General features: G+C 41.6%; 3 protein-coding genes across 5 annotated transcripts; all 3 read left to right on the top strand.

Moving 5' to 3' along the window:
* The first annotated feature begins 1,990 nt into the window (after positions 1-1,990).
* HOXB9 (homeobox B9) lies at positions 1,991-5,862 on the top strand. Of its 2 annotated transcripts, XM_087945033.1 has the most exons (3): positions 1,991-2,504; positions 3,875-3,882; positions 5,518-5,862. In XM_087945033.1, exons 1-3 carry the CDS (start codon positions 1,991-1,993, stop codon positions 5,860-5,862), a joined length of 867 nt encoding a protein of 288 aa, XP_087801159.1. The 2 variants fall into 2 exon arrangements, with proteins under 2 accessions (XP_087801159.1, XP_026525530.1); XM_026669745.1 differs by lacking the exon at positions 3,875-3,882 and having other exon boundaries at positions 5,627-5,862.
* A 9,423-nt stretch (positions 5,863-15,285) lies between these two features.
* Positions 15,286-16,860, top strand: HOXB8 (homeobox B8). 2 transcript variants are annotated; one of them, XM_026669746.1, is made up of 2 exons: positions 15,286-15,712; positions 16,553-16,860. In XM_026669746.1, exons 1-2 carry the CDS (start codon positions 15,286-15,288, stop codon positions 16,858-16,860), a joined length of 735 nt encoding a protein of 244 aa, XP_026525531.1. The 2 variants fall into 2 exon arrangements, with proteins under 2 accessions (XP_026525531.1, XP_026525532.1); XM_026669747.1 differs by having other exon boundaries at positions 15,292-15,712; positions 16,556-16,860.
* A 2,841-nt stretch (positions 16,861-19,701) lies between these two features.
* HOXB7 (homeobox B7) lies at positions 19,702-24,950 on the top strand. The gene is made up of 2 exons (XM_026669748.2): positions 19,702-20,243; positions 23,908-24,950. The coding sequence occupies exons 1-2, from the start codon at positions 19,844-19,846 to the stop codon at positions 24,159-24,161; spliced, it is 654 nt and encodes a 217-aa protein (XP_026525533.1). The 5' UTR covers positions 19,702-19,843; the 3' UTR covers positions 24,162-24,950.
* Positions 24,951-25,409: the final 459 nt, after the last annotated feature.

The following is a 25,409-nucleotide window of genomic DNA, read 5'->3' as shown; positions in this document are numbered from 1 at the left end:
CCGGAGCGCATTGGTATAATAAATCAATGCTGATATAACGAAAAATATTTACTTAGAAGTAAATGACACTAAACAGCAATGAAAAGAGAACATAAACTTGCAATTATATGTTTTAGGACCTGTGCTGTCAATCTATCCTCCACAGCCGCTGACCTGAACGGGAGAACTCTTCGGAAGCAAAGGCACTGAACGAGATTTAGTAATGGAAATCCATAAGGATCTAGCTTGTGTTGGATTCATTCTGCAGCATTAAGAAGGTTGAACAGCAGGAGGGCAAAAAGAGGGGTCTGTAAGGTTCAAGACATCTCTCCCATCCCTGGCTTCTCTATCCCCCCCCCCCGCCCCCCGCCCCAATACCCTCCCTTTCCACAGGCAGTAAATTCAAGGCTATAAAAATCAAAGAAAGCTAATGTAAGTTTTATTCAACTATTTAACCGTCTCAGGTCTAACGCCTTCTGTGAGGAAAGAAAAGGAAGCGGTACCGAATTGGACATTTTACAAGGGTAGTAAAATTAAAGTGCGTGTATATGGCGGGGAAGAAGGAGAGAGGGGAGGGGAGATTCAGCAGTGCAAATCCGTCTCCTCTCCACCAAGCCGCCTCCGCCCCTCCACTGCTTTCCAAACAAACGGGGCTATTGCAGTCCGGAACCGGCATTCCCCCCGTAGTTCACGCTCTGCCTGTTTAAAACCTTGTCTATCAAAGCAACATATAACTCAGTGATTCTGCATGTAGATACACATACATAAAAATATACGGGAACGATAAATACGTGAGTGTGAATATATGTATCCCTGCGTAGACCTTTTTTTATAATTATATGTTTACCATATAAGCTACTGTTTTACTACGAGCTATAGATTTCATTCAGGCATCATCAGGTCACGCGCGTGTACATCGACACCGGCATACATAATGCACACGCGTGACAATGTTTAATATATAATCGTGGAGGGATTATATATATACAAATCCTTGCCAGTTAATGTTGAACGGAGGGGAGACACAGGGAAAATCTTCCGGAGTGAAAAGCTTTTGCAATAGGTTACTCGCCATCTACAACCTAGCTTTCAACGACAATAGTAATGATTGTGATAACAACCACCACCATGTGGAAAGCATCTCTCGCGTACGTGCATCCGTACGCCTTGGACTTGTAACCCGGTTCATCCCCCGCCCTCTTCTGGAAAACTTTAGAGAAAAGAAAGCCCAATTCATATTGCATTTTCCCGACTGAGATAAGTAGCCTTGACATATCGAAGGCTCGTGAAGGCGTCCAGAATGGCCGCCTATACATTTGGCAGTGGGGGGCGGGGGCGGGATGGGGGAAAGTGAGAAATCCCCAGAAGAGCCTTAAGGAAGGCAAAGAGAGGACAAAACTCAGCATTTCTCTTTCATGTTTCGGGGGAGAGAATCGATCCCCCCCCTCCCACATCGACATCGCTGCAGCATCCATCCACCCCCAGCCCAGAGAGGCCCCCCTCCCATCCCCGTTTGCACTGTACGTTTCGCTTTCTGAACCCCCGACGTTTTGCAACATCGCCTCGACAGAACGCAATCCATCCTTGATATGGAATGCAGAGGGCGGCTGACAGCCCGGGCGCGCACACACACACACACACACCCGCCCGCCCGCCCCGCTCCGCCAGGATTGATTTACGCCTGCCCTGACGCTTTATCAGCCTCACGAAAAAAGTTTGACCAATCATTTTGCTGGAAGCTCCCAACCCGGCAGTCCCGACTGTACTTTTTCTTGGCTGGGAAGTTGATGCTGGAGGAGGAAAGGGGGTTAAGCGAGAGTGTCGCCTGGTTTGGTGTTTTTTTTTTGTTGTTTTTTTCTCCCGAACAGCTCCCCCTCCCCCACCCATATACTCTAATATCCGTACAGCAGCTTAACTAGAGATCTACTCCTTATTTTTTTATTGCTTGTTCGCTCGCTCGCTGGTTTGCTTTCCCCTTCATTGAACCGTGGTGCTCGTAGGATGTCCAAGAATGTCAATTTCTGGAACTCTTAGCAATTACTATGTCGACTCCATTATAAGCCATGACAACGAAGACTCTCCCGCCGCTAAATTCTCTTCCGGGCAGTATTCAAACTCCAGGCAAACTACCCACACTGAACACCTCGAGTTCCCCTCCTGTAGTTTCCAGCCCAAATCCTCCGTTTTCAGCGCTTCCTGGACGCCTCTGCCGCCACACACTGCTGCTACCCTTCCTTCGGTCTACCATCCCTACCTCCAGCATCAAAACATCCCTACCTCAGAGAGCAGGTATCTACGAAGCTGGCTGGACCCAGTGCCCAGAACAGAAAACATAGCAGCCGGGCAGGGACCAGTTAAAACAGAACCGCTGCTGGGACACCCCGGGGAGATCCGTAAACAGGGGACACAGGAGTACCACTTAGACCCTTCTGCTGGAAGGGAAGGGATCGCTTCCAGTCAAAGGCCCAGCTTCGAGGACAATAAAGTTTGTGAAGGAAGCGAGGACAAAAGCAGGCCAGATCAAAGTAAGTTATAAAAAGTGAGGAAGTAAACATCATAAAAACCTAAGTGGGGGTGTCATAAAAGGCACAATGGGCAGGGGAAGCTTTAAAAAAAAAAGATTTTAAAAGAGAATTCTTCCCCCTTCCCCCATCTAAGCCACTGCTGTTAATCTAGGGCTGGGGGTTCTGGAGTGGGTGGTTTCTCGGCTTAGTGTATTGTTGGAAGTGATATAAGCATGGAAATTGGAAGGTGAGGGTGGAAGGGACGCGCGATTCGACTTTACTTGCAGCCGGTGGCTTGAAGAAGGGACAGTTGCTTCGCGGGCTTCGGGTTGTATGTATAAAAATTGGCGGTGGGGGAGGACAACGACAAAAGATTGAAGGAGTATTGAATGAGCCTCAGTGTGTGTATGTGTGTCCGCGTGCATGTTTGGAGGGAGACTGAACGAGGAATAGACGCGAAGAATGAAAATAGTGTGGAAAAAGGGATCCCACTGAGAACGAAGAAGGGAGATTCAATTTTCCAAGTGTCCTTATTTACCTTGGAGGACCTCGATCCCTGCTAGCGTGCGCTGTCTTCTTCCTTGTTTATTATTATTTGGGTATGAAATGTACATTCCGTGTGGGTATGAATATTTCAGAGCCAATGCCTTCCCTTGTCCCCCACCCCCAAAAGAATAAATAAATAAAAGAAGCAAGCTTTACTGGGGGTGGTGGTGTTTCTTTGTTTCAAATTTACAAAGAGAAATATAGAACTCTTAAGCTTAATCATGTTTCTGCAATTTCATCACTATTATCCCTCCCTTCCCCCAAACATAGACACCTTTGAGGGAAAATATTGTGAAAAAAACTGGGGGTAAGATAGGGTGGGTCAGGAAGGGAAATGCGACAAAATTTAATTCTAATTCTTTTTTTCTCTCTCTCTTTTTTACTTACAATGCAAGGCAAGTCGGCTTTTTCCTTGCCCTTTGCCCAATGCTGAGGATGTTTCCAATAAAAGAGTTGACTTCAGTATATGTGTGAATTCCCTGATAGTTTCAAACCAGGATGTAGGTTATTTCATTCACAAGATGACTTTCCAAGAAGTTTATTTATTTCATTTCATTTTTGAAGGAAAGGGGGCGCCAATGATGGTGATTATGATAGCGGTGGTTTTTTTTTTATTTGAATTTTTCTTAAAATTAAAACCAAACCAGTACATTATGCCAGTGTCTTGCTCTTGATCGTATTTCATGAACAACTCCTGCCCTTGGGAGTGGAAGGGAGGAGGAAAGAAAGATTTGTGTTGCAGAATTGGCAGAAAATCCAGATCAGAAGGAAGGAAACATTTGAAAAGAATGGGAAGATGGAAGAGAAAAGCTTGTCTGCCCCCCCCTTCCTCACCTTCTCACCAGCCCCAGAATGGAAAGAGAGAGAGAAAGGGCTTACTTCCTAGCGATTATCCAGACTATCCACCGGTGTCCAGCACCAAGTTCTGTGGAATGAAAGTGCAGAGAAGGCAAAGATGGGGGGAAAGCAAAAGGAGATAAGGACCCCATTTTCCCCAGACAGAAGCTGTACTTTCACCTCTGTGCAATTCGTCTTATTCCTAAACTTCTTTATTGACAGAAAAGCATTACCTTGAGTCTAATACACACCCTGTCTTTGTGTGTGCATGTACGTTTTTTTTTTGTCTGTATTTATAAATGTGCATTTTGGGGTTAAAAATAGCCTGCTAAACCCCCTCCCCCCTCTTCTCCACACATCCACTCCCCCTCTCTCTTCTTCCTTCCTTCTCTTGTTTTGTTTTGTTGTCTTTTGTTTCCTGTTTGGGGAATTGTGTGAAATGAAAAATAAATTTATTTTCCTGTTCCAGACCTCATGTTTCCACGAAATGCCAAGAAATTACACACACATTCATATCCCTAAAAAGGGGACCATTGTGGAGACTGCCATTAAAGATAGGTAGCAGTATTAATTATTAACAGCAATGCCTCTCTTCAATATTTAATTTTTTGCTTATTAGAGCCAGCCACTTCTGTGAAGGAAGTAGTTGCTAGGGTTAGGAAGAGAGTGGAAACTAAGCCATGTTTGTGTGTGTGTGTGGTGTGTGAGAGAGAGGGAGGGGGGAGAGAGAGAGAGAGAGAGAATGGATTTCATTTTATCCATGGAGAAATGGCGTCCATATCCCCCCTCCTGCCATCCAACAAGAATTCAGACTTGCAAGGCTGCTTTTAATTTCAGCAGGAGGCCAAGAAACCAGGCAAGAGCTGACTTTTCTGCGGAAGCACCCCCGGTCCTTTCCCTTGGTAGCATAATTCCCTCTGTATGAAAGAACCCAGTTACTAATGGGTTAGGGTAGCTTGTCTTTACATGAACAGCACAACACATGCAGACGCACACTCACATCCAGCTGCCTTTTTGTTTTGTTTTGTTTTGCCTTGGTGAAGAGGTGGCCGCATCAGACCTTCTATAGTCCTGTTTCTGTTTACTCACCTCTGGCGTTTTATTGACTTGGCTTCTAGCCACAGTGTTTCTTCTTCTCTGCCCCTCATTTAAAGGTCTCATGAATTCTCCAATTCAGGACTGTTACTTCTGAAACTCTGCTTGGGCTAAAATAATATCCATGAGTAGAAGGCACTATATGGCGCTGCTGGGGAGATGTTGTGGTTTTCAAGAGAGGATACCACCCTTCTCCATTTGGTACCCTACTTTGCTGGATTAGGAGGTTCATGATGAAAACACGGGTGTTCTAGACAACAGACAGGCAATTTGTTTCTCCCTTGTAGCACAAAAAGAAAAAGGAAAAAAAAAAGAAAGAAATGAAAGGAAGGAATTTCTATTTTATGTCAATATTGTAAATAAATATATTCTACCATCTCCTTAAACAAATTACTCACTTTGATTTCCCTTGTTCCCCTTTCCTTTCTAAAGTCTTGTTTGCTATTTGCATGTCAAACATGACTATTTTGATATACAGCAGATATATTTTGCACATCTATTTTTCCAACATTATATTATAGGTAAGATTTGGTAGGTCTCCACTGTACATGTTTGTCTTCAAATAATTCAAAAGTTGGCCCAAAGAGATTTTAAGAACCTTGGAGGATTTGGTGTAAATTCCAGAGTGACTCTGTTTTTTGGGTGTGTTTTTTTTTTTTTTTCAGGTAATCCAGCAGCCAACTGGTTGCATGCTCGTTCCTCCAGGAAGAAAAGATGCCCCTATACAAAGTACCAGACCCTGGAACTGGAGAAAGAATTTCTGTTCAACATGTACCTCACCAGGGACCGTAGACACGAAGTGGCCAGGCTTCTGAATCTGAGTGAAAGACAAGTCAAAATCTGGTTTCAGAATCGCAGGATGAAAATGAAGAAAATGAATAAGGAGCAGGGAAAAGAGTGAAACTTTCTTCTTCTTCTTTTTCCCCCTTTCTCTGTTCTACCCCAATTTTCATCCCTCTCAAACTTAGATGATTTTTGATGGTCAGTGACTTCCTTCTCAGCTATGTTTGAGATGACAATAAAAGCAAGCAAGCTAGAAAGAGACTTCCTGCTTGGCAGGCAAAGGTTCAGAAGACTACACACATGCTTGTTTTCATTTGACATTCCCCCCACTTTTTAAATATATTTACTGATCACTCCAGCAAGGGACAATAAGATGGGTTGGGGCATGCTATGCACTGAAAGGTAATTGTTGGCAGGCAATAGTCTGTAAGCACAGCTACTTCCTTTTGTTTGTTAGACCTTCCCAAACCTGAAGCCTTCCAAACAGTGTGAGCTTCTAATCCTCCCCTCCTTGCCAGAATAAATGAGAATGGGGAGAGTTGTAATGCAAAGCATTAGAAAGGTAGTCATTGCATGCGGGTTGCTTTGAATGCTATTGATTAAGCCAAGGAAAAGGAAAGGAAAAGAAGGCTGACCTTAAACCTGCCATCAGCTAAGGGCATGCACCCCGCATTCCCAGGCTGGAACTGGATTGATCCAGAATCAACAACTGTACAGATGCCCAAGTGACCCCAATTCAACCTCCATATCACATTCTTTTTCTTAAGGTAGATAAGATCTCCCCTCTATTCATGGAACACAAGGAAGAAAACTCCAGGGAAACCATTTATAAAATATGAACTTTTTGAGGGCTTGCATTCAGAAGGCATTCATTCCTCTTTCCTCCCTTAGCCTGCGTGTTGAGCAGCTTTTAGAAAGAAAAAAATAGGTTAGTCAGAACATTGCCCCAAGTAATGCCCAGAACAAACTTTCATCAGCATCTGGGGAAGATGCACTCCCAGGGTTGGTTATTCCTTCCCTTGTCTTTGGAGAAGGCATTGGAGAACTTTCCAGTTTGCCCATGCTTGTCCACTAAAACATTTTTAAGGAGATAAGGAGGGTCAGAAAACAAAAACCTATATACTTAAATTTGTAAAAGTAGGGGGCTCTTTGCTTTTGGTATATATATAATTTATTAAGGACAAGAATTATTCAGAAGAGCACTCAAATACCAAGTGTGATAGAAGGTCTCTGAGTCACTTATCCAGTTTCACAGAGAAGTTTTAATACTTGAATATTGTGGGATCCACCCCCTTTCCTTGTCTTGTATCACATTACATTTATTTGAACACAAACATGGAGTGATCCAAAAAGGTGGTTGATTGTTTTTGAGATATAAATTGCTTTCTTTGATTTTAAATACTTTTTATATCTCCTTTGTTTACCAAGAGAAAAACAGTCCCATTAGATAAGTCTTTAGTAGCCCCATTTTTCACTTTTAAATAATCAGACCTGGGATTTTGTTTCCTTTATGATTATTGAAGTGAGTGCAACCCCACCTTTTGGAGGGCTTGGATAGAGGGGAGTTCAGGAAGGGGGGTACGTAAGTTACTTTAATGCAAGATGCTTATATGATGTGGGAAGGCTCTTCTGTTGCTTTTGTAGGGAGAACTGTTCCTTAATGTACTCTTGTGAAGCCTTCTCTTGTTTTCTGTGGCTTATAAGAATGTGAAATGGGTCTTAAACCATTTTAAGCTTTTAAACAGTTGCAGAACCAGACAAGGCTCCAGGTTTCTAAACTGATTTTCACTGCTATTATGCACTCCCACTTTTTAGATTTAACACCATTACTCGGTGAGAAATTTTCATAACATAACAGGGATGAGGAAGGGGGAAAGGGAGGGGAAATACTTGTCCAAATGTAAGGCTCTTTCTCTTTGTAGACAGGAGTCCCAGAAGAAAAATCTAATTTCATAGAGTGATGTACAGAATTTTTCTACCATTGTTTTTGTCTGCCGTCATTCTTTCAAAATTTGATAGGCAGATTTTAACTTTACACTGCAAATAGTATTGCCTGGTTTGAAGGATTTTCTGAAATGGCAAGCAAATAAATGTTTTATTCCAGCAGGTTTTTAAAAAAATATTTTAATGGGTTTTTGAAAAATTGCTTCCTGGGGCTGGGGGAGGAGGAAACAAAAATTTGAAGTGCCCACATCCTAAGCAAGTTGTCTTGGATCAGGAAAGAAGGATTGTTGGGCGAATCCTCTACAAAACAAACAAATTGTTGCTGTGGGGAAAAAATATAAACCATACCCGAGGCTTAAATTCTGCTAACTTCGTACCGTTTTCAAAACCAATTTTATATTGGGTTTTAAAGGAAAAAGTCTGAGCTTCTGCATTTATCTGTTTAACTTCTAATAAAAAGAAAGCTGGAGATATTGTTTGCTTTTTAAATGTAGGACTGCCAGCATTAGAGAGTCTATCTCACCAGCTAGGATGTGGGAGGATTTGGGGTGGTTTGGTGGTTTATCCACGGCATTTATTTGCCTCCAATAGTTCTCAAAGCCGACCAGACACCCTGAGCATTGCAGAAAAACTGCTCTGAAATCCTCTCAAAATTAATATAAACATTTTGTAAAGAAAAACATTCTCCACACATGTATTAGCGTATTAACTGATTTTAGTCATAGATGCGTTCCTAGACCTTATTAGCGAAGACAAGAGATGTTTTGAAAGCTGCATTTTTGGTAATGCATGGATTAATAAGAGAAACTAGTTGATTTCATTAGAAAAAAAAGTCTCTCTGTAGAGGAAAAATGTTGAAAAAATATTGTTTCTTCAGTTCTATAAGGTCAAAATGTATTTTCCACAGTTGTTTAATCCCACAGAATAAAAATCGATTTAAAGGGGACCCTGACCTATATCTCATTGTGTTATATTGCTTCTTCTAAAACTGCAGAAATATTTGCACTTGTGTTTGTTTTTCTTTAGTGGCTCTTTAGCGTGTATTATAAAGATATTTTAAGGTTTGATTTGGTTTGTTGGAGATTCTGTCCTTAGAAAAAGCTCATTCTCAGTGTATTTTTATTTCTTTCTGTGTGAAGTCGGCTCCATCTCTGAATCTCTTCAGCAAAACAGAAATAAAACAATTCTCTGTCTTTCAATTTAAAAGAGTTAAAAGAGTCTTTCTTGTTACTTTTCGGCCAGAAAAAAAAAGAACACATAAAGGACCCATGAATGAATGAGAGAATATGTGTGAATGAATGTGATGTTTACCTGTTACAGGAAAGAGGTGTAGACACTGAAGGTTGTTTTCCACAGAGATGGAAGGGTGAAGATCCAGAATTCTTCAGCTTCAGAGAAGGAAGGAAGGAAAGAAGGAAGACCAACTAAAAAATTTCCAATGTCCAGTAACTGTCTTGTAATTTTAACCAAAAGGTATTTCAGATTAAAAGAATAATATTTTAGATTTTGCCAAAGTCACCTGAATATCTTTATTCCCTACTCAAAAGAAAATCATGCATAGTTGTTCCCATTTTTGTTTATATCCAAAATCCACATAATTGTACAACTTCTTGAAAGGTAATGAAAAAACAAGCACATTATCTTCATTATCACAGATATGCATGCGTGTATGTACACACACACACACACAAACAAACAAACAAATATATATATATTCCAAAAGGAGAATGAAAATGATTGCTAGATGCTGGATATTACTGGAGTAGAAGTAGGAGAGTAGCTTGTCATAAAAGAGAAGAAAATTCTGCGCGCGGTAGGCTGCAATAAAAGAATATGACCGCCATAAAACTTTATAGGGTATAAATTTCTGAAGGTTAAGGAACTAAGCAACTGTAAAGCAAACAAGAGTAGGAAACTTTCAGAAGCTCCTAAATTACCAGAATGTCTTTCTACGGTGGGGGAAGAGCAGGAGGAGGAGAAGCAGAGAAATAAGAAACGTTTAAAAAGAGGAGAAAAATGAAAGGGAAGGGGGATGGGGCAGAAAGAAAGCGTTTCTTAATTTATCCAAATCTTGTGGGTTCTGTGAAAACCCTGTGTTCTGGATTGCTTCAGCCTTTGTTGGTCATTTCTTATCACTTTCAAGTTGCCAGCATCCTGGATCATAAACTCTCAGCAACATCCCCCTTCCTCCCCCCCCCCACCCCAACATCCTATCACCACCACCAGCAAATGTAGACACACACTCCAAGTCCTGGCCAGACGTCTGGTTTTAAAATGCTTTTTCTGCCCTCTTTTAAAGCTATTTACAACCCAGGCTTTCCCTTCCAGAGCAGAATAGTTCAATTGTTTAGTCTCGGGCTTTGAAACAATGGTGGTTTTTCAAAAGCAGAATCCCCGTCTCTTGTCTTTTATTGCCCTGAAAACGGACCGGATGAAAAGCAAAGCAGTAAAACTAAGCAGGAATTCTGAGGAGACAGTGGTCACTTTCCACTTACAGTCATAGAAGAAATCTTATATACTCCTCCATGATTTATCATAAGTAAAATCGCTTAAAATGTACACAATGGGAAAGAAAAGATGGGATCCATAAAAGCATCACAACCAATCTGCCTAACCCACCTTTGCTTATTACCATCTATTATTTTTACGGGTGTCTTACTTCGAATGGTCGTTAGATGGTGCTATCACTCCATGATAGAAATAATCGGACCGCAGTGTCTTTCTCTCTCGAGTCTACAACACCTTGATATCATTACGAACAATAAACGGAATTGTTGCTCGAAACCATTGTGAATAAATCCCCAAGCATAAAATATAGGACTAATCATGGCGATCTTTCTGGAGCGTTTCTTCTTAGCAGATATAAATACTCGGTCCATTGGAAGGCGAGCAAAGAAGGAAGAATGAAAACTTGTCACACAAAGGCCGCGAGAAGATTGCCTGCACATACCTCGAGCCAAAAAAGGGGAGTTTGTATAATTGTTTCTCCGCAACTCCATTTGTCTTAACAGAGCTTTGTGGGAACAATTTAATGCTGAACTTGTTACCCAGAGTATGATTAAACGTGTGTTTGTGTGTGCGTGCTTCTGCTTCCCCCTCTCTGCGTGTGGTTGTAAGCAAATAGTTCTTTAACCGCATAAACGCCACAATCAGAGCAATGTTCTTTGGCCTCTCTACTTGTTTTGTGATGTCAGAAGGATTTGATATTTATACCGCTACTTTCAAAATGTAGAATTTATTTAGCTAGAGAGGGAAGATGGGTCACAAATTCTAGGAGATGTCATGCATTGTCCAGTCCATAGAGATTTCGGCATACTTTGATGGGAATCATTATAGACCGTTATATAGTATGGCAATTTTATGAGAATCATCATAAATATCCTTAAATATTTGCAATGTTGTCGAACTGTTTATTCTCTAGTGTACTTGTTCAGCTTTTGAAGAATGTGAAGGAATTCTCTGGCAACACAAATTCCAGAATATGTTGTGTCTATGCTTAGTTACATTAGAAAAGGACAGTGATCTTCTGAGTGAATTAAAGACAAATTTACCTGGTTCTTTCAAAATACAATTAGGGCCAAGTAACTCCTAAACCAACATCTCTCTTTTTTTTTAAAAAAAAAAGTGTGTGTGTGTGTGTGTAAAAGTAGTGAATCAAAGACAAATTTACCTGTAATGTAATTCTTTAAAAATATAATTAGGACCAAGTAACTCCAACACCATCCTCTCTCTCTTTTTTAAAAAAAGGGTATAGATCTGTGCGTAGGTAAAAGTATACATGTGTGCTTGTGCACACATCTCTATATGCATGTTTCTCTGTGTGTAGATAAAACAAGTATTTTCCAATGTCCCATTCAAAAACATTGTCAGCCCACAAAGGAACCCTATGAGTAAAAGAGACCAATAAGAAGTAAAAAAAGAGATTAAAAACTAAAATCAGAACCCATTTTAATAAAGATGTTTTATAAAGAAAAATGTACAAAAAGATAACAAAATGTCAGAAACAGTCAAGATTTCATAAACTGATTAAACAACACCCAGCAGATTTTCTACATTACAAAACTGAACTTCAAAGGGGGGAAAAAGAGAGATTAGATGTGGGTAGTCAGTAAAGAAGAAAATAGAAAGTCCCATCCTCCCCTTTCTACTGCAATTCCTGGCAGTGTTCAGCAACTCTAAAATACATAAAAGCTGCAATCTTTTAACCAGATGTACTTTGTGCTAATTAATAGAAAAAAAAACCTTCTTTTTTTTAATCCACTCATGGAGCTATAAAACAATGAGAACTTACAATTTACCAAGTGATGTATTTTGGGGGAAGATTTTCTAATAAATCTTTCCTCCGCTGGGTATTTGTAAATTATATTCTCACTTTCTCTAGTGGTTATTTTCCCCCTCTCCCCTATCCCCTATAATAGAAACATTTGCCTTTCATCAGAGGCCCCAAGTACAGTATCCCAATGATTTAATGCTGATGACGATTTTTCATAGGATATCAAACACTAAATTGCCCCGCACTTTGGTTAAAATGCTAACTTCCAGGATAACTCAGCTATCTTATCTTGGTTCTGGTTCCTCTTTCTCTCCCCTCTCTTTCATTTCCCCCTCAACCCCCATGAGCACACACACACACACACACACATACGCACACACACAAAAGCACAAGACTGGTAGTAAGCATTTGCAGATTAACAAATGCCTTCCGGGAGATGTCAGCCAGGTAGATTTTTTTTTTAATGCCAGCAAATTCTAAATATTTGAGGACTGGTTGTAAATAAATACTAGTTGTGGGGAATCATTTTTGAGAAAGCTTATGAAGCAATCTTTATTCATAGATAACCCTTATTATATTCAAGGATGTAGGACTGCATTTCATAGGTAAATGTTAGAAAGTTTGTGGCTTAGTTGTTAAGGAAATACTGGGGCTAAGTTCTCAGTAAAGATCCCAAAGGTTGTCCTATAAATCTGAGAAAATATTGGAGAAGGAAAAAGCTGGCCCCTTATGTTATTTATCAAACTTTTTTTTTTTTTAAAAAAAGCATTTCTTCCATTCAATGGTCAGGAAAAGAAAATATAGAAATAAAAGCTCTATTTTAAAGCATTCATTTCAAGTATTTCAAGGAATTATTATATTTTAGAGAGGGGAGAAGGGTCGGAGAAAAAATAGCCTCTAAACAAGTGAAACAGACTTGTTCTTACATTTAAAAAATAATTTTGAAGCCTCCTCATTCTGTTTTGTTTCTTTCCTCCTCTATCCCTCTCAGCTGAACACCTACCGTAATATGAATTATTTTCTCCCTCCCCCCAAAAAAAGATATATCTCAGGATTTTGATTAAAAGTTGTACAGGACTTTGAAATGGTTTCTTTTGAGAGAGCTCTTCTGCTTTGGATTGGAATTATTCGGATTCATTTTTCAGATGTTAATCAAATATAACTGTATGATGGCGGAAAGGCACACGGCTGGAGTGTTGGGCCCTTTTCAAGATTCCCAGTCCAAAAAGTGTGATCAGGGTGCACAAAAATCTGTAATTTCAAATAATGCAGAAATGACATACCTCTATGTCGGGGTGTGAAGAAGTGCCTGGAGAAACAAGCTTATACAGTAGGGAAACTTTATATTTGGAGGATTAAGACTGGCATCTTTTGGAGCAGAGATGACACAGAAAGCTCCAACAAAATAATTGCTGATAGAGCTAAAGGACTACTAGAATTTACTTTCCGGTGGTCATATGGTGGTGGTGAGATTGTTGAGTTAGCAAAAGCTGAAAGCAAGTTAAAGCGATGTCAGGGAAATAGGAAAAACTCCACCTTCCTCCTATAGTCTCACTCTTGTCACCCACTCCCCGCCTTTTCCCTCCTTCTCCAGCATCCTTCTCAGTTAAAAGCAAAGCACCTTGTGGCTTGAACTAGGCTTTGGGGTGGGCTGGGGGGCTACTTCTGAGGATGGCTCATGTGAAAGCTCAGTTAAGACCCACAACTGTGATGGTTGGGAGCTAAGGGGAGGTGGGAGATAGCTTCCTCTCTGCTGGAACAGAAGAAGAGGACGGGGTGTGTGTGGGGGGAAGACATAACAGGAGAGTGTGGTAGGAGGGGGTGATATCAGGGAGCTGAAAAGTCAATGTTATATATGAAAAACTATAATCATTTTAATTCAGTATTGACACCCCAACATCTTGCAATAATGGTGTTTAGGTGCCAATCGAAACCTGGGTTTTTATAGCTGTGGAGAAAAGGACTCATAAAAACCCTCTAACAGCTTTTTATGTAGTGCAATATAACCAGCAAGAACATCTTAGAGAGTGTGTGGTTTTGTTTTGTTTTTTAAAATATTTATTTGTTTGACTCTTTTCTGTGTGTATGCCTGTGTTTGTGGGTCTCCACATCTTTTTACTTAGCTTTATTTTTTGTGTGTGTGCAGTATAGTTTGTTAAACAGTGTAAGGCCCTATCTTTTTTGGGGAGGAGGCTGTTACAAATGGACCATTTCTTTCTTTTGGCACTGATGCTTAAGCCTTTATCAATAATAAGGAAATTGATCATTAAAATGTTAAATCTGACTATCTCGTTTGTTTTAAAATATGTTGAGGCTATAGGATGCCATAGGATTTGATAACTTGGTATTAAAATACCAATTACATTTATAGGAGGCTTTTAGAAAAAAGGGGATAGTAATTAAATCCGGCCTCTTTTTACAGTTTTCCAAAGCAACTCTGACATTTTCCAAAGGGCTAAAACTGCCTCGTTAAAATAAAATAAAAAAAATAATAAAAAAATGAAAATTAACGATGGGAGCAAAGCCTCTCTTTAATTTTTCAACCCTCCCCAAATATCAATCTTTTGGGTGGGCTTAGGTAGATGATTTGTCGCCAGGCGAGAGATATCTCATTAACGTAGATAGTTTAGCATATTTAATCTCTATATTTACCCCACCCACCCCCTCCCTCTCTCCCTCGCGCTCTCTGCGCCTTTCTCTCTCTCTCTCTCTCTCTCTCCCTCTCTCTCTCTCTCTCTTTCCTTCTCTGTCTCCCACTCACTCTCCTTCCTGCTCGCAGGCTGTTCAGAGTCCGTGTGGAGTATGTGGAAACCAATAGGATGAGGGTTCCGTAATAGATGCAAATGATCCAGAAAAGACACTGCGAAATATGAACAAACTCATTTGCTCCGAAGTAAATCACGGAAAACTGTTTATGAACTGGCACCTCGCCTTGGAAATGTAAAGCGAGAACTTTTTTTAAGTGCCGATATATATACATATATATTTTAAGGGGGGGTTAAAGAAGAAGGTGGAAAAAAAGAAGAAAAAGGAGAAGAGAGAGAAAGAGAGACACACATACAGAGAGGAATAATAATAACAACAGTCACAAACAACAACAGCAGCAATTTTAAAAAGCGGAATCCGATACCATGTTCATAGAAAAAGAGTTCTGACTCCATCCTCAGGATTTTTTAAAAAATCTATGCATATCCGTATATATTCCTGGAAATCACAAAGGCTCGTGGGTTGGCGTTTCTTCGTTATCTTCTAACATCCTGTGGCTTTTCATCTCCCCTAACCCTGGTACCTAGATCTTAAACCTATTTAAAATAAGTTATTTATATGACCATGAGCTCCTATTTTGTCAACTCCCTCTTCTCCAAGTACAAAACTGGGGACTCCCTGCGCCCCAACTTCTACGATTGTGGGTTCGCCCAGGAACTCGGAGGGAGACCGACGGTGGTGTACGGGCCGAGCACGGGGGGCACTTTCCAGCACCCCACCCAGATCCAGGACTTCTACCACGGGGCGTCCTCTCTCTCCAGCTCCCCTTACCAACAGAATCCCTGCGCTGTAGCCTGCCACGGAGATCCCAGCAACTTCTACGGCTATGACCCGTTGCAAAGACAAAGCCTCTTCAGCGCTCAGGAATCCGACCTGGTGCAGTATCCGGATTGCAAACTAGCCTCCACCGGCCTGGGAGAGGACGCGGACAATTCGGAGCAGAGCCCGTCTCCCACACAACTCTTCCCCTGGATGAGACCGCAAGGTGAGGAGACATCCCAGGAAGAGCCAGGCGTCCAGCCGCCGAGAAGGCATTTCCTGAACCCATAAAGCAATTTCGCCTTCCTTTTTTCCCCCACCTCTTCCACTATCTTTCATCCCCTCCCTCCTTCCCCCCTACCTCAACCCTTGGTTACTTTGTACTGTTTTATGAGGGTAAACTTTTGCACCTCTGAATTGCTTTATCGCTTAATTACCCTGAAAGGAACCTTTTCTCTTGAATGGAGAGAACTGGATTTCTCTCCCCTCCTTCTTTCAATCGGAGAAGCTTCCCCTAAAGTTTATGGTACTTTTACAACCTCCGAGACCCCCTTTTTGTGTCTCTCCTCGGCGTCCTCCGCCTCCTCCCTCCCTTCTCTCGCCGCTTTGGTTATTATCTTTTAAATCTCTGGAGATGCGAGGGGGGCAGGCGGCGGCGGCGGCTGTTTTAAGGGCTGGGGAGGGCTTTCTTGCCAGAAACCTGGGATGTCGGGAAGGGAATAATTTTCCTAAGAAAATGACAGAGATGGGAGGAAAGGAGAGAGCGAGGTGAGCTACCCAAGAACCCGGGTGAGGTTGGAGGAGAGAGCATCTGTGGACCTCTTCGTCTGCGCCTCTCTCCATCCATAGCTGTGTAATTAACCTCCCCTTTGTACCGTACAAGAAGGGCAGTTCCGCCGCTGCCTTTGTGTGTGTCTCTCTCTCTCTCTGTGTGTCCGTGTGTCCGTGTGTGTGTGTGAGTGTGAGCGCGCGCGCGCGCGCGCGCCTTTCGCGCTCTCTCCCCCTCTGTCCCCTAACCTGGCGGCTGTGTCTTCTCAACCTCCTTTTTTCTTTCCCCGCACCCCAGCAGCCGCTGGACGGAGGAGAGGCCGGCAAACCTACAGTCGCTACCAGACCCTGGAGCTGGAGAAAGAGTTCCTTTTTAATCCTTACCTGACCCGCAAGCGGAGAATTGAAGTCTCGCACGCCCTGGGACTGACCGAAAGGCAAGTGAAAATCTGGTTTCAAAACAGGAGGATGAAGTGGAAAAAGGAGAATAACAAAGATAAGTTCCCCAGCAGCAAATGTGAGCAAGAAGAATTGGAGAAACAGAAAATGGAAAGGGCTCAGGAGGTGGAAGAGGGCGGAGAAGCACAGACGGGGGACAAAAAGTAGGCGCTGGAAGACTGGACAGGCAAGCCTCAGAAAGCCGCTCCCTCCCTTCCATTAATTCCAGTTAATGTGAGCGGTGGTTTCGACGAGGGGAGGATAAATAGTGCTTGGGGAGGGGAACCTCGCCTTTTAGTGCTGTAAAACAATATAGCTGTGAGCGTCTTCTTCTTCTGGTTGTCCTTTGATACATACAATGAACTATATATTTAAAAAAAAAAAACCGAGACATCCTGGGGTCCTTTTAGCCTTGTTGTTTGTTATTTTTCATCTTCTGGCCAGTTAAGAATTAGTAATAGTGTAATGCAATAGCTTCTGTTAACCATGGCTGTGAAAAATTTCCCTCCCTCCCTCTCTCTTTTTTCTCCACCTTCCCTCCTTCTCTTCCCCTCTTCTTATTTGAGACCAGTGCTATGGAAATGATGTACAAAATATACACAGCATTGCACTTTTGAAGACTTTCTTCCTTACTCCTATTTTTCTTTTTTCTCATCCCTCCTCTGAAAAACACCTGTCTCTCTCTTTCTCTCTCCCTCCTCTCCCTCCCTCTCTCTGTCCCTCTCATTCCTTGTCTCTTTTTGCATTTTTCTCGTGTTGTGGTTAAACTTCCCTTCTGCAGGTAGCTCTGAAAATATACCCAACAACATGAAACTGCCTATTTATGCTGTAGTTGTCCTCATTTTTGACTGTCACAGACCCTCTTACCTTTTGGATTCCCATTTTGTTTTATTTATCTGTTCGTCTTTTTAAGTGTTTTTATCTTTTAAAAAAGAAAGAAAAAGGAAAACAAAATAAAAATAAAAACTGTGTTTCTCGTTTTCTCTCTTGCCTTTCCCATTTAGTTGGCATGCACACAGTGGAAGAAGTTGTAAAAAGTGTTTTTCCTTCTGTTTTTTTTTTTTTTTTTTGGTCCCCTCCCCCCTAGGTTTACTGTGAAAAAAAAAAAAAGAGAATGTATACTGTATACGTGAATTACTTTATTGGGGGTGGGGAAACTAATGCTATATTTTGTTGTTCTCTCTTCACCTTGTTCTATTGTTGAAGCTGGAAACGGCAGAAGAAAGGAGTTAATAAAGTTTGCAAGCCACAATTTCCCTATGACATTGTTCTTTCTTCAGTCTACTTAACACTTCCTCCACCTAGAAGAGAAGGGTTGGGAAAATAAGCACACATCCATAACAGCTACTGCCATTCAGGAAAGCCTTCTAGGAGACACGGAAGAAACACATGGCTTTCAGGGGGGAAATGTACCTGAAATTTTGGTGGAGGTTTGGGAGAAAGGAAGGCAGGCAGAGAGAGAGAGAGAGAATGCAGATTTCTTTTCCTTTGAAAAGAAGTCTCAAGCTTATCCTGACTTCAGGTTAGGGGGCTGGCTAAATATTTTTAGTTTCAGAAAAGTTATGCTAATTATGTCTGCATGTGCCTTTATTTTGTCACTGCTGAATTCCAGCCTTGATGCTCCTAACAGGAGAGTTAGCCTCCCACCCCCCACTATAGTCTGAAAGCTTGTCACCTTTGGTACTCCCCACCTCTCCCATTAGGACCTTACATGCCCCTCCATATTCCTCCCCACTTTTGTGGGGGGAGGGGGCAAGTTAACCTTGAAAAGAGAACCTCCGCCAGTCTTCACAAGGCCAGTTTTATTCTTGTCACAGAGGATTTTGATAAGTTTCAGTGAAAAGTCCGCCTTTTAATCTCTCTTTTCTCTGTCTCTTCTCCCCCCCCCACGCCCCCCAATTTTCTTTTCTTTTCTTGGAAGCGTTCCTTGCTTCCCCACCAAAAAAAAAAAAAAGCAAAGTAACCAGCTGGTCACATTTTCCTTCTCCTTATAATTGAGTCCAGCAGAAGAGCTGACACGCTTAAATAGAGATCTGTTGTAATCTTTCCTTCGCGCCCCCCGCCCCCGCTCCCCTTCCGCCACCAGAAAAAAGCAAAGCGAGCTCCGAGGCTCAACGCCTGTGGCAGTGGAATAAATTACATATAGAATTGAATGGCATTCAGAAAGGGAGCTACTGGAGCGGGGGAGGGACGGGGAGGTAGCAACTGAAATAGCAAGTAGCAAAGTGCTCGGATGGGCGATGTTGGTGCGGATCAGAGGCTGTATCTTCGCGGGGGGGTGGGGGATGGGGAGCAGCGGCAGATGCCAGCGGAATGTCGGCTTATAAAAAACCCGCCCCGAGACCGCGAGTTAGGGCGGGCATCTCTCTTCGCTTTCTGACTCTCTCAAGCCCGCGTTTTTTCTCTTGGGTACTAAGCAGGAGGGAGAACAGGGGTAGAAAGGAGAGAATTGCATCTGTATGTGTATATCCATTCGAGAGGAACTTCAAAGAGGCAGGGAACACAAAATCAAACTGACGGGTATAAATTTTCCTGGGTAATCCCTAAGGCTGCCTTTCTTGCTTGGATCGGCCAAGTGGGTCCGTTTCTCCACTTTATCTCACTTCTCACCCTTGGTTTCGCGGCAGTTCCCTTTTATTTCTTCTTCTCTTCTTGCCCTAGCTTGGCCCCGACTACCCACTGCAAATCTTTCTTATTTTCTTTGCCACGCCGCCTCCCTCCTGCATCTATCTCTCCCCCTGCTAGCTTCACTTGAGAACGGGTACAAACGGCGGGTGACGGACTCCGCGCGCGTTGTGATTTCCCTCCTTCCCGCTTCTAGCTCGGGAGATTCAGTATCTATCCAATCATCAATAATGCATCGTATTGTATAAATTCCGGCCACTGCTCCATACATAGTGTTTTTCTCCTTTTCCATATTACAGGGGGGCTGCGGGGGGGTGTACAGTTTCAGTTGGGGGGGGAGGGAGAGTTGGAGGAAGGTCGGAACGGATTGGTGCTATTCGGATCACGTGGATTAGAGTCACGTGGCCAAGGGAGGAAAAAGGGGGTCCTTTTTGGTGTAAATCTGGAGTCTAATTCCGTAATATATCACGGTACCTCGTAAAACCGACACTAAAACGTCCCGGCCTACAAATCACCCGGCCAGATTATGAGTTCATTGTATTATGCGAATGCTTTATTTTCTAAATATCAGGCCGCAAATTCGGTTTTCCCCTCCGGAGTATTTCCCGAGCAAACTTCTTGCGCATTCGCTTCCAATGCCCAGCGCACCGGCTATGGCTCCAGTTCCACGGCCTCTTTCGCTGCTTCCATGCCTGGTCTCTACCCTAGCGGGGGAGGTATGCACCCACAGCCCCCCGGCATGTATTCCAGCGGCTACGGTCTGGACACCAGCTCCTTCAACATGCACTGTTCCCCCTTTGAGCAAAACCTCTCCATGATGTGTCCGGGAGACGCGTCCAAACCCAACTGTAACAAAAGCGACCAGAGGGACACGGACTTGCGGCACGAAAACAACTTGCGAATATATCCTTGGATGCGAAGCACAGGTGAGATCCTTTGGGAGAATGGTGGAGGTGGCGGGAAAGCTTCGGGGAGAAACCAGGATCAGCGGCCGCGGGAGGGGGGAGGAAGAGGTAATATTGCGGGTGGGGGAGGAAAAGATGGTGCTGAACTCCTTTTATGACGTTTGCCTCCAAAGGAATCTTTCCCACCCCTCCTCCTTCTCTCGCCGTGATCCCCTGTAAAAGTAACCCTTAAACAAATGGTTAAATTTTTATTTCTTCTGTTGTTTCTGTTTCTGGCTTCCTGTATGTCGAAGACAGGGTGTCTTCGGAAAACCGTGCTGTACTATTAGAGGGAGGGTGGAAGAGAAGAAGAAAGAGACAGCCTATTAAAAAAAAGTCGGTCTTGTTTCACTTTCCTTCCGTTCCCTTCCTCCTACCCTTAGGGGTTGCAAACACATAAACTCAGAAGTTTCTCTCAGATTCTGCTCTAGAAATTGATTCTTGTTGATTGCATAGCCGTTCGATTTCACCTTAGAAATATTTTTAAAAAGACGGGGTGGGGTGGGTGGGAGGAACACACATACATACGCACACATCCTGGTGGGACTTGTTTTGTTTTCAAAAGGGCCATTTCATCATAAACCCCTTCCCCCTATGTCTATGCCCTTCCTCTCCTCTCCCTAGGATGTGCAATTGCAGATGCACTTCAGACTCACCAGATTCTGGAAATTGGAAAGAGGGTCAGATCATTCCCCCCACCCTTATCTAATTAAAATATGTGCGTGTGTCAGGTTTTGGAACAGGAATGGTACATAAGAGACTTGTGGAACCAAAGGACTCTGTAAGAGCAGAACAGATAGGTGTAACAAGCTCAACCAGTGTATTACACCTAATACCCTCTTTCCCAATTGTGTGTCGTCTGTATTAAGTACCAACAGTCTTATCTGCCTACTTTTCTCTGCCTTCTACCTGGTGTTGTACTGTTATTAGGGAAGGCAGTGTAAGTTAAACTCTAAGGCACCTTGCAAAACCCAGAGGGAAGAAAGGCCGCTTCCATCACTTGGCTTTCTAAGCTCAACTGTCCTTAACCCGTTATAGCACCATTATCACATTCAGTAATAGCTCTGTGCTCCTCTTGAGAGCCAGGTTTCTCTTCCATGCTTGGTGGGATTGGTGATTCCCTTTCTTACTCCCACAAATCAACTCCATTATACAATTACTGTTACAGGATCCCAGTAGAACAAGCACATTTATTAAAACCAACAGAGGCAGATTTCTAAGGAGCACAGAACACTTCAAGCTTGAAGTGGAAGGAAAATTATGTTCAAGTTACAATCCTATGCACTCATATCTGGGAAATAACTAGTATTTACCTCTGATTAATCATATGTAGGACCCAATATAAAAGGTGATGTGACTCTTAATATTGCCTTTTCACGCTTATGTTTCTTAAGAACTAACAGGTGGACGAAGGCATGAATCAACCATTGGAAGAAAACCCTCTCCCCAATAATTGAATGTAGGAAAATTGATTAGACTTTTGGTGGACCCAAATACTAAGGCTAGAGATAACAAGAACATTGCAAGCAGCCAATTTCCCACATTCTTCTACAACTAGACTGTTGGTGAAAGTGGTCATTTCAGTGTGAGAGGGAACAGTCTGAGGTTGTCCACAGATCAATAGGCAGAAAACTAAATTGATGTCTGTAGGAATAGGAAGGGCTCCCTCTTTGGCAATTCTTTCGCCCATGACTATTTTGAAATCTGCCGATTTTCTAGTGATATTCCAGTGCAGCTTTCCTCGCTTCAGTACCCCTTGGATGTGTTGACTACACCTAGCATCATAGTCAGCGACAATATAATCTGTAGTCCCAGGCTTGTGGAGGCACCTGACTGGGGAATGTCCTGGTAAAAGTTCAATTTTAAAGTATTATATGCCCCCGTGTAATGATTTGATATCTCTGGAGTGGAAAGTGGGGCTGAGACAAAAATTCAAGCTAGGTCTCTATCCAAAAGGAGACCAAAGGGGATGAGGTGAAAACAAAGGCTGTGTGTGTGTGTGTAATGAACACGAAGGCATAGTAGCTTCAGTAATTTCAGGGGCTAACCTAATAGATTCAACTTTTCTTTCTTATTAGGTAATCCTTAAACCACGGTTTGGTTTAGAGACTGCAAGTCAAAGCCCAGTTTTAGTGTTGTGGGGTGGGGTTGGAGAAGAGGTAATTCAAAATAACTTTCTTTTTCTCCTCCACTTTATAGTAACCGGCAATAAGCAGCAGCTTCTGATAGCAGGGAAAATTCTTCTTTATGCTTTGCTGTTGGAAGACAATATTGAAGGACGGAAGACAAGCAGGGCGCAAGGCAGGACCCCCCACCTTTATTGCTTCTTTCCCCATTTGGACAAATGCAATGAAAACTGGGGTTTATTTCTTCTGTCTCTTATCTCCCCCCCCCATCCCTTTCCCCCATCTCCTGCATTTCCTTGCGCCTTGCCTGGAATTGGGAGATTCCACCGCCAAAGCAAGACTGGCCATTACAGCCTTCCGTTCAGCAGTTTACAACTCACATTCCACAGACAGCTTATTTTCCCCCCTCTTTATATCCTGCTTTATTGCTCTTTTTACAGAGCCAAAGACCTACACAAGGACCTCTCCCCCCCTTTTTTTTTTTTTTGCTAAACAATAAGTTAAACAGTAAGTTAATCAACACATTTCAGAGAGGTAAAGTGGGGGTCTTTTAACTCTGGCAAGAACCACTGATAAAATCCATTTACTCAAAAGCCTTGTTAGTTGTATCAGGCCATCAAGAAATGACTGCAGAATTGATTTCTGGTTTGAATCCAGATTCTTTGGATGCCGGAGTAAAATAGTTGTGGTCAAAGACAGGACGCTTGCTTTGAGGAATTCCCATACCGACTAACTGAGCCCAGCAGCTTCCGAAATTCCGAATGAAAAAATCCAAATACCATTTTTCCCCCTCAGGGGAAGTGGTAGAATAAAATAAAACACAACCTAGAAAAGGAAGGAAGTAACGTTACCCTAACATTAACCTTCACTGACTTAAAGAAGTTTACCAGATGTGGAAATCTCTGCAGGGAAGGAGCTTCCTTGTAATTACATCTACCTCGATTCTTGTTGCATGATTTAACTCTTATCATACATCTTATGAAAAAATAAGTAGCAAGCTTTTTATAGAGCTTTTTATCCATGCTTGCATTTCTCAACAAGAATTTTTATTGATCTTTATTGGTAGTGATAGTAATCTTGACATTTAAAAAAATAATGCATTGAATCTCCCTGAACAAAATTTGCATCACCATTAAATTGTCCCAGATTAATTCAATCCTTGTCTTAAACTCAACCTGATATGCCTCCAAATAAGAATCAGTAAGTATCATTAAGTTGTGCACCTAATAAGTACAACGTTTATTTGAAATTATAGAACTGAATAGTACATTAATGCCTAAAGAAGCTGAAAGATTCATTCAAAGTATGCAATATCATATACTTTTCTTTTAATTTGTTTTAATGGTGCCAAAATACAAAATACATACAGATTTTATATAAGGAAAAATATGTTATTAAAACTAGATAGTTTTAAATCTATGTATATTGTGAATATGCCTGCTTGTAAAACACACATAGATGCACATAAAGAAGTGAAAAACCAAAATAAGCTTGTAAAATTCTGTTTTATTATTTTGCAGGAACTGACAGAAAGAGAGGCCGCCAGACTTATACCAGGTACCAGACCCTGGAACTGGAGAAGGAATTCCATTACAACCGTTACTTGACCAGAAGGCGACGCATTGAGATAGCCCATGCTTTATGTCTTACAGAAAGACAGATCAAAATCTGGTTCCAGAACAGACGAATGAAGTGGAAAAAAGAAAACAAACCTGCAGGGCCAGGCTCAAATAGCCAGGAAAAACCAGAGGCTGAAGAAGATGAAGAAGAATGAAAGAAAAAGAAAGGATGAAAGTAGAAATGGAAAAGAGAATGGAACTGAATGGAAAGGGAGGGAAAAGAAAAAGGAAAAGAAAGTAATCTGACCGCACTGTTACACAAATTTAGAGGAAAATGTAAAAATTAACATAACAGACTGTACATTGAAACAAGAAACAAACATCTAAGCAAACTGAAAGGATTCTTTCTTCTGCTTCTTGACACTTGGGAAACTACCTATATTAACATTTCTCTCTTATTTTGTTTTTGTACAACAAAAAAAAGAAATCTACCTATTAAATGTCTCTTTAGAATCAAATCTAGGTAACTGTTTTGTTTTTATGTGGGTATACATATAGTCTAAGTATTTGTAAATTTTCTTGTTTAAAATTTCTCTTTTTGATCCTCTTGTAATTTGAAAGAAATGGTTTATGAAGTAAAAAATGTGGACGTGGTTAGCACTTTTCCTTAGAAAACCCGTGAACTCCAAATGTATGAAGGGAACACAAAACTTAGCAGAAGACGATTGTTGTACATAATTCTGTAAGATTCCTGTCTTCCTCTACGTCTGATTACTGGTGCTGTTTTTTGTTTTGTTTTTTCTTGCTTATTTTATTTTATTTTGTTTTTGTTGATGTATATTTTTACATGTTTGCAATGGACCACTTCATTTTTACTGTCACTAGAGAATCTGAAATTAATATTGTGCTGAGTAAAACCAATGTATATGATAGATAGCAAATTCTTTAATAGTTTACCAACCTTTTTGATTTGTATTCTGTGATTACTATGCGTAGAAAAGGGGAAAATAATTAAAAATAACATTATGAATATTGTGTCCAATAATGACTGTATTTTTTATTTAGTCGTCAAATTTATATGGTGTTCATCTCACAGTGCGAAGTGATATTGAACTGCTTTACATGGATGAGAGGTACCATTTATTTGGTGTGAACAGGGAAGCTTTCCTGTGTCCTCCAACTGGTGCCTAGGCTTTGAGAGTAGATTTCAAATATTCCTTCCCAATTCCTACTCCTATTTTCTTCCATGTATTTGTTATGCATATTTAAAAATTCCTTTGAATACCTTTGCAAAAATCCAGCATTCACTTCAGTTGATTACACCTTGTTAAAATCACAAGTTATTTTATTCTAACTGCATATCTGCATATGAGCTTACTAATGTTGGTAGTTTGGCCACTTTGGGAACAGAATGGAGGGTTAAAGTTTGTGATGTTCTGCTTAAGGGTTCACTACAAGAGAGC

Source organism: Notechis scutatus, chromosome Z (genome assembly GCF_049901735.1).
Source record: "Notechis scutatus isolate UNSWTSFEM ecotype Mainland chromosome Z, rNotScu1.2, whole genome shotgun sequence".
Classification (NCBI taxonomy): Eukaryota; Metazoa; Chordata; class Lepidosauria; order Squamata; family Elapidae; genus Notechis; species Notechis scutatus.
Note: the sequence above shows the minus strand (reverse complement) of the source record. Positions and strands in the feature narration are given on the sequence as shown.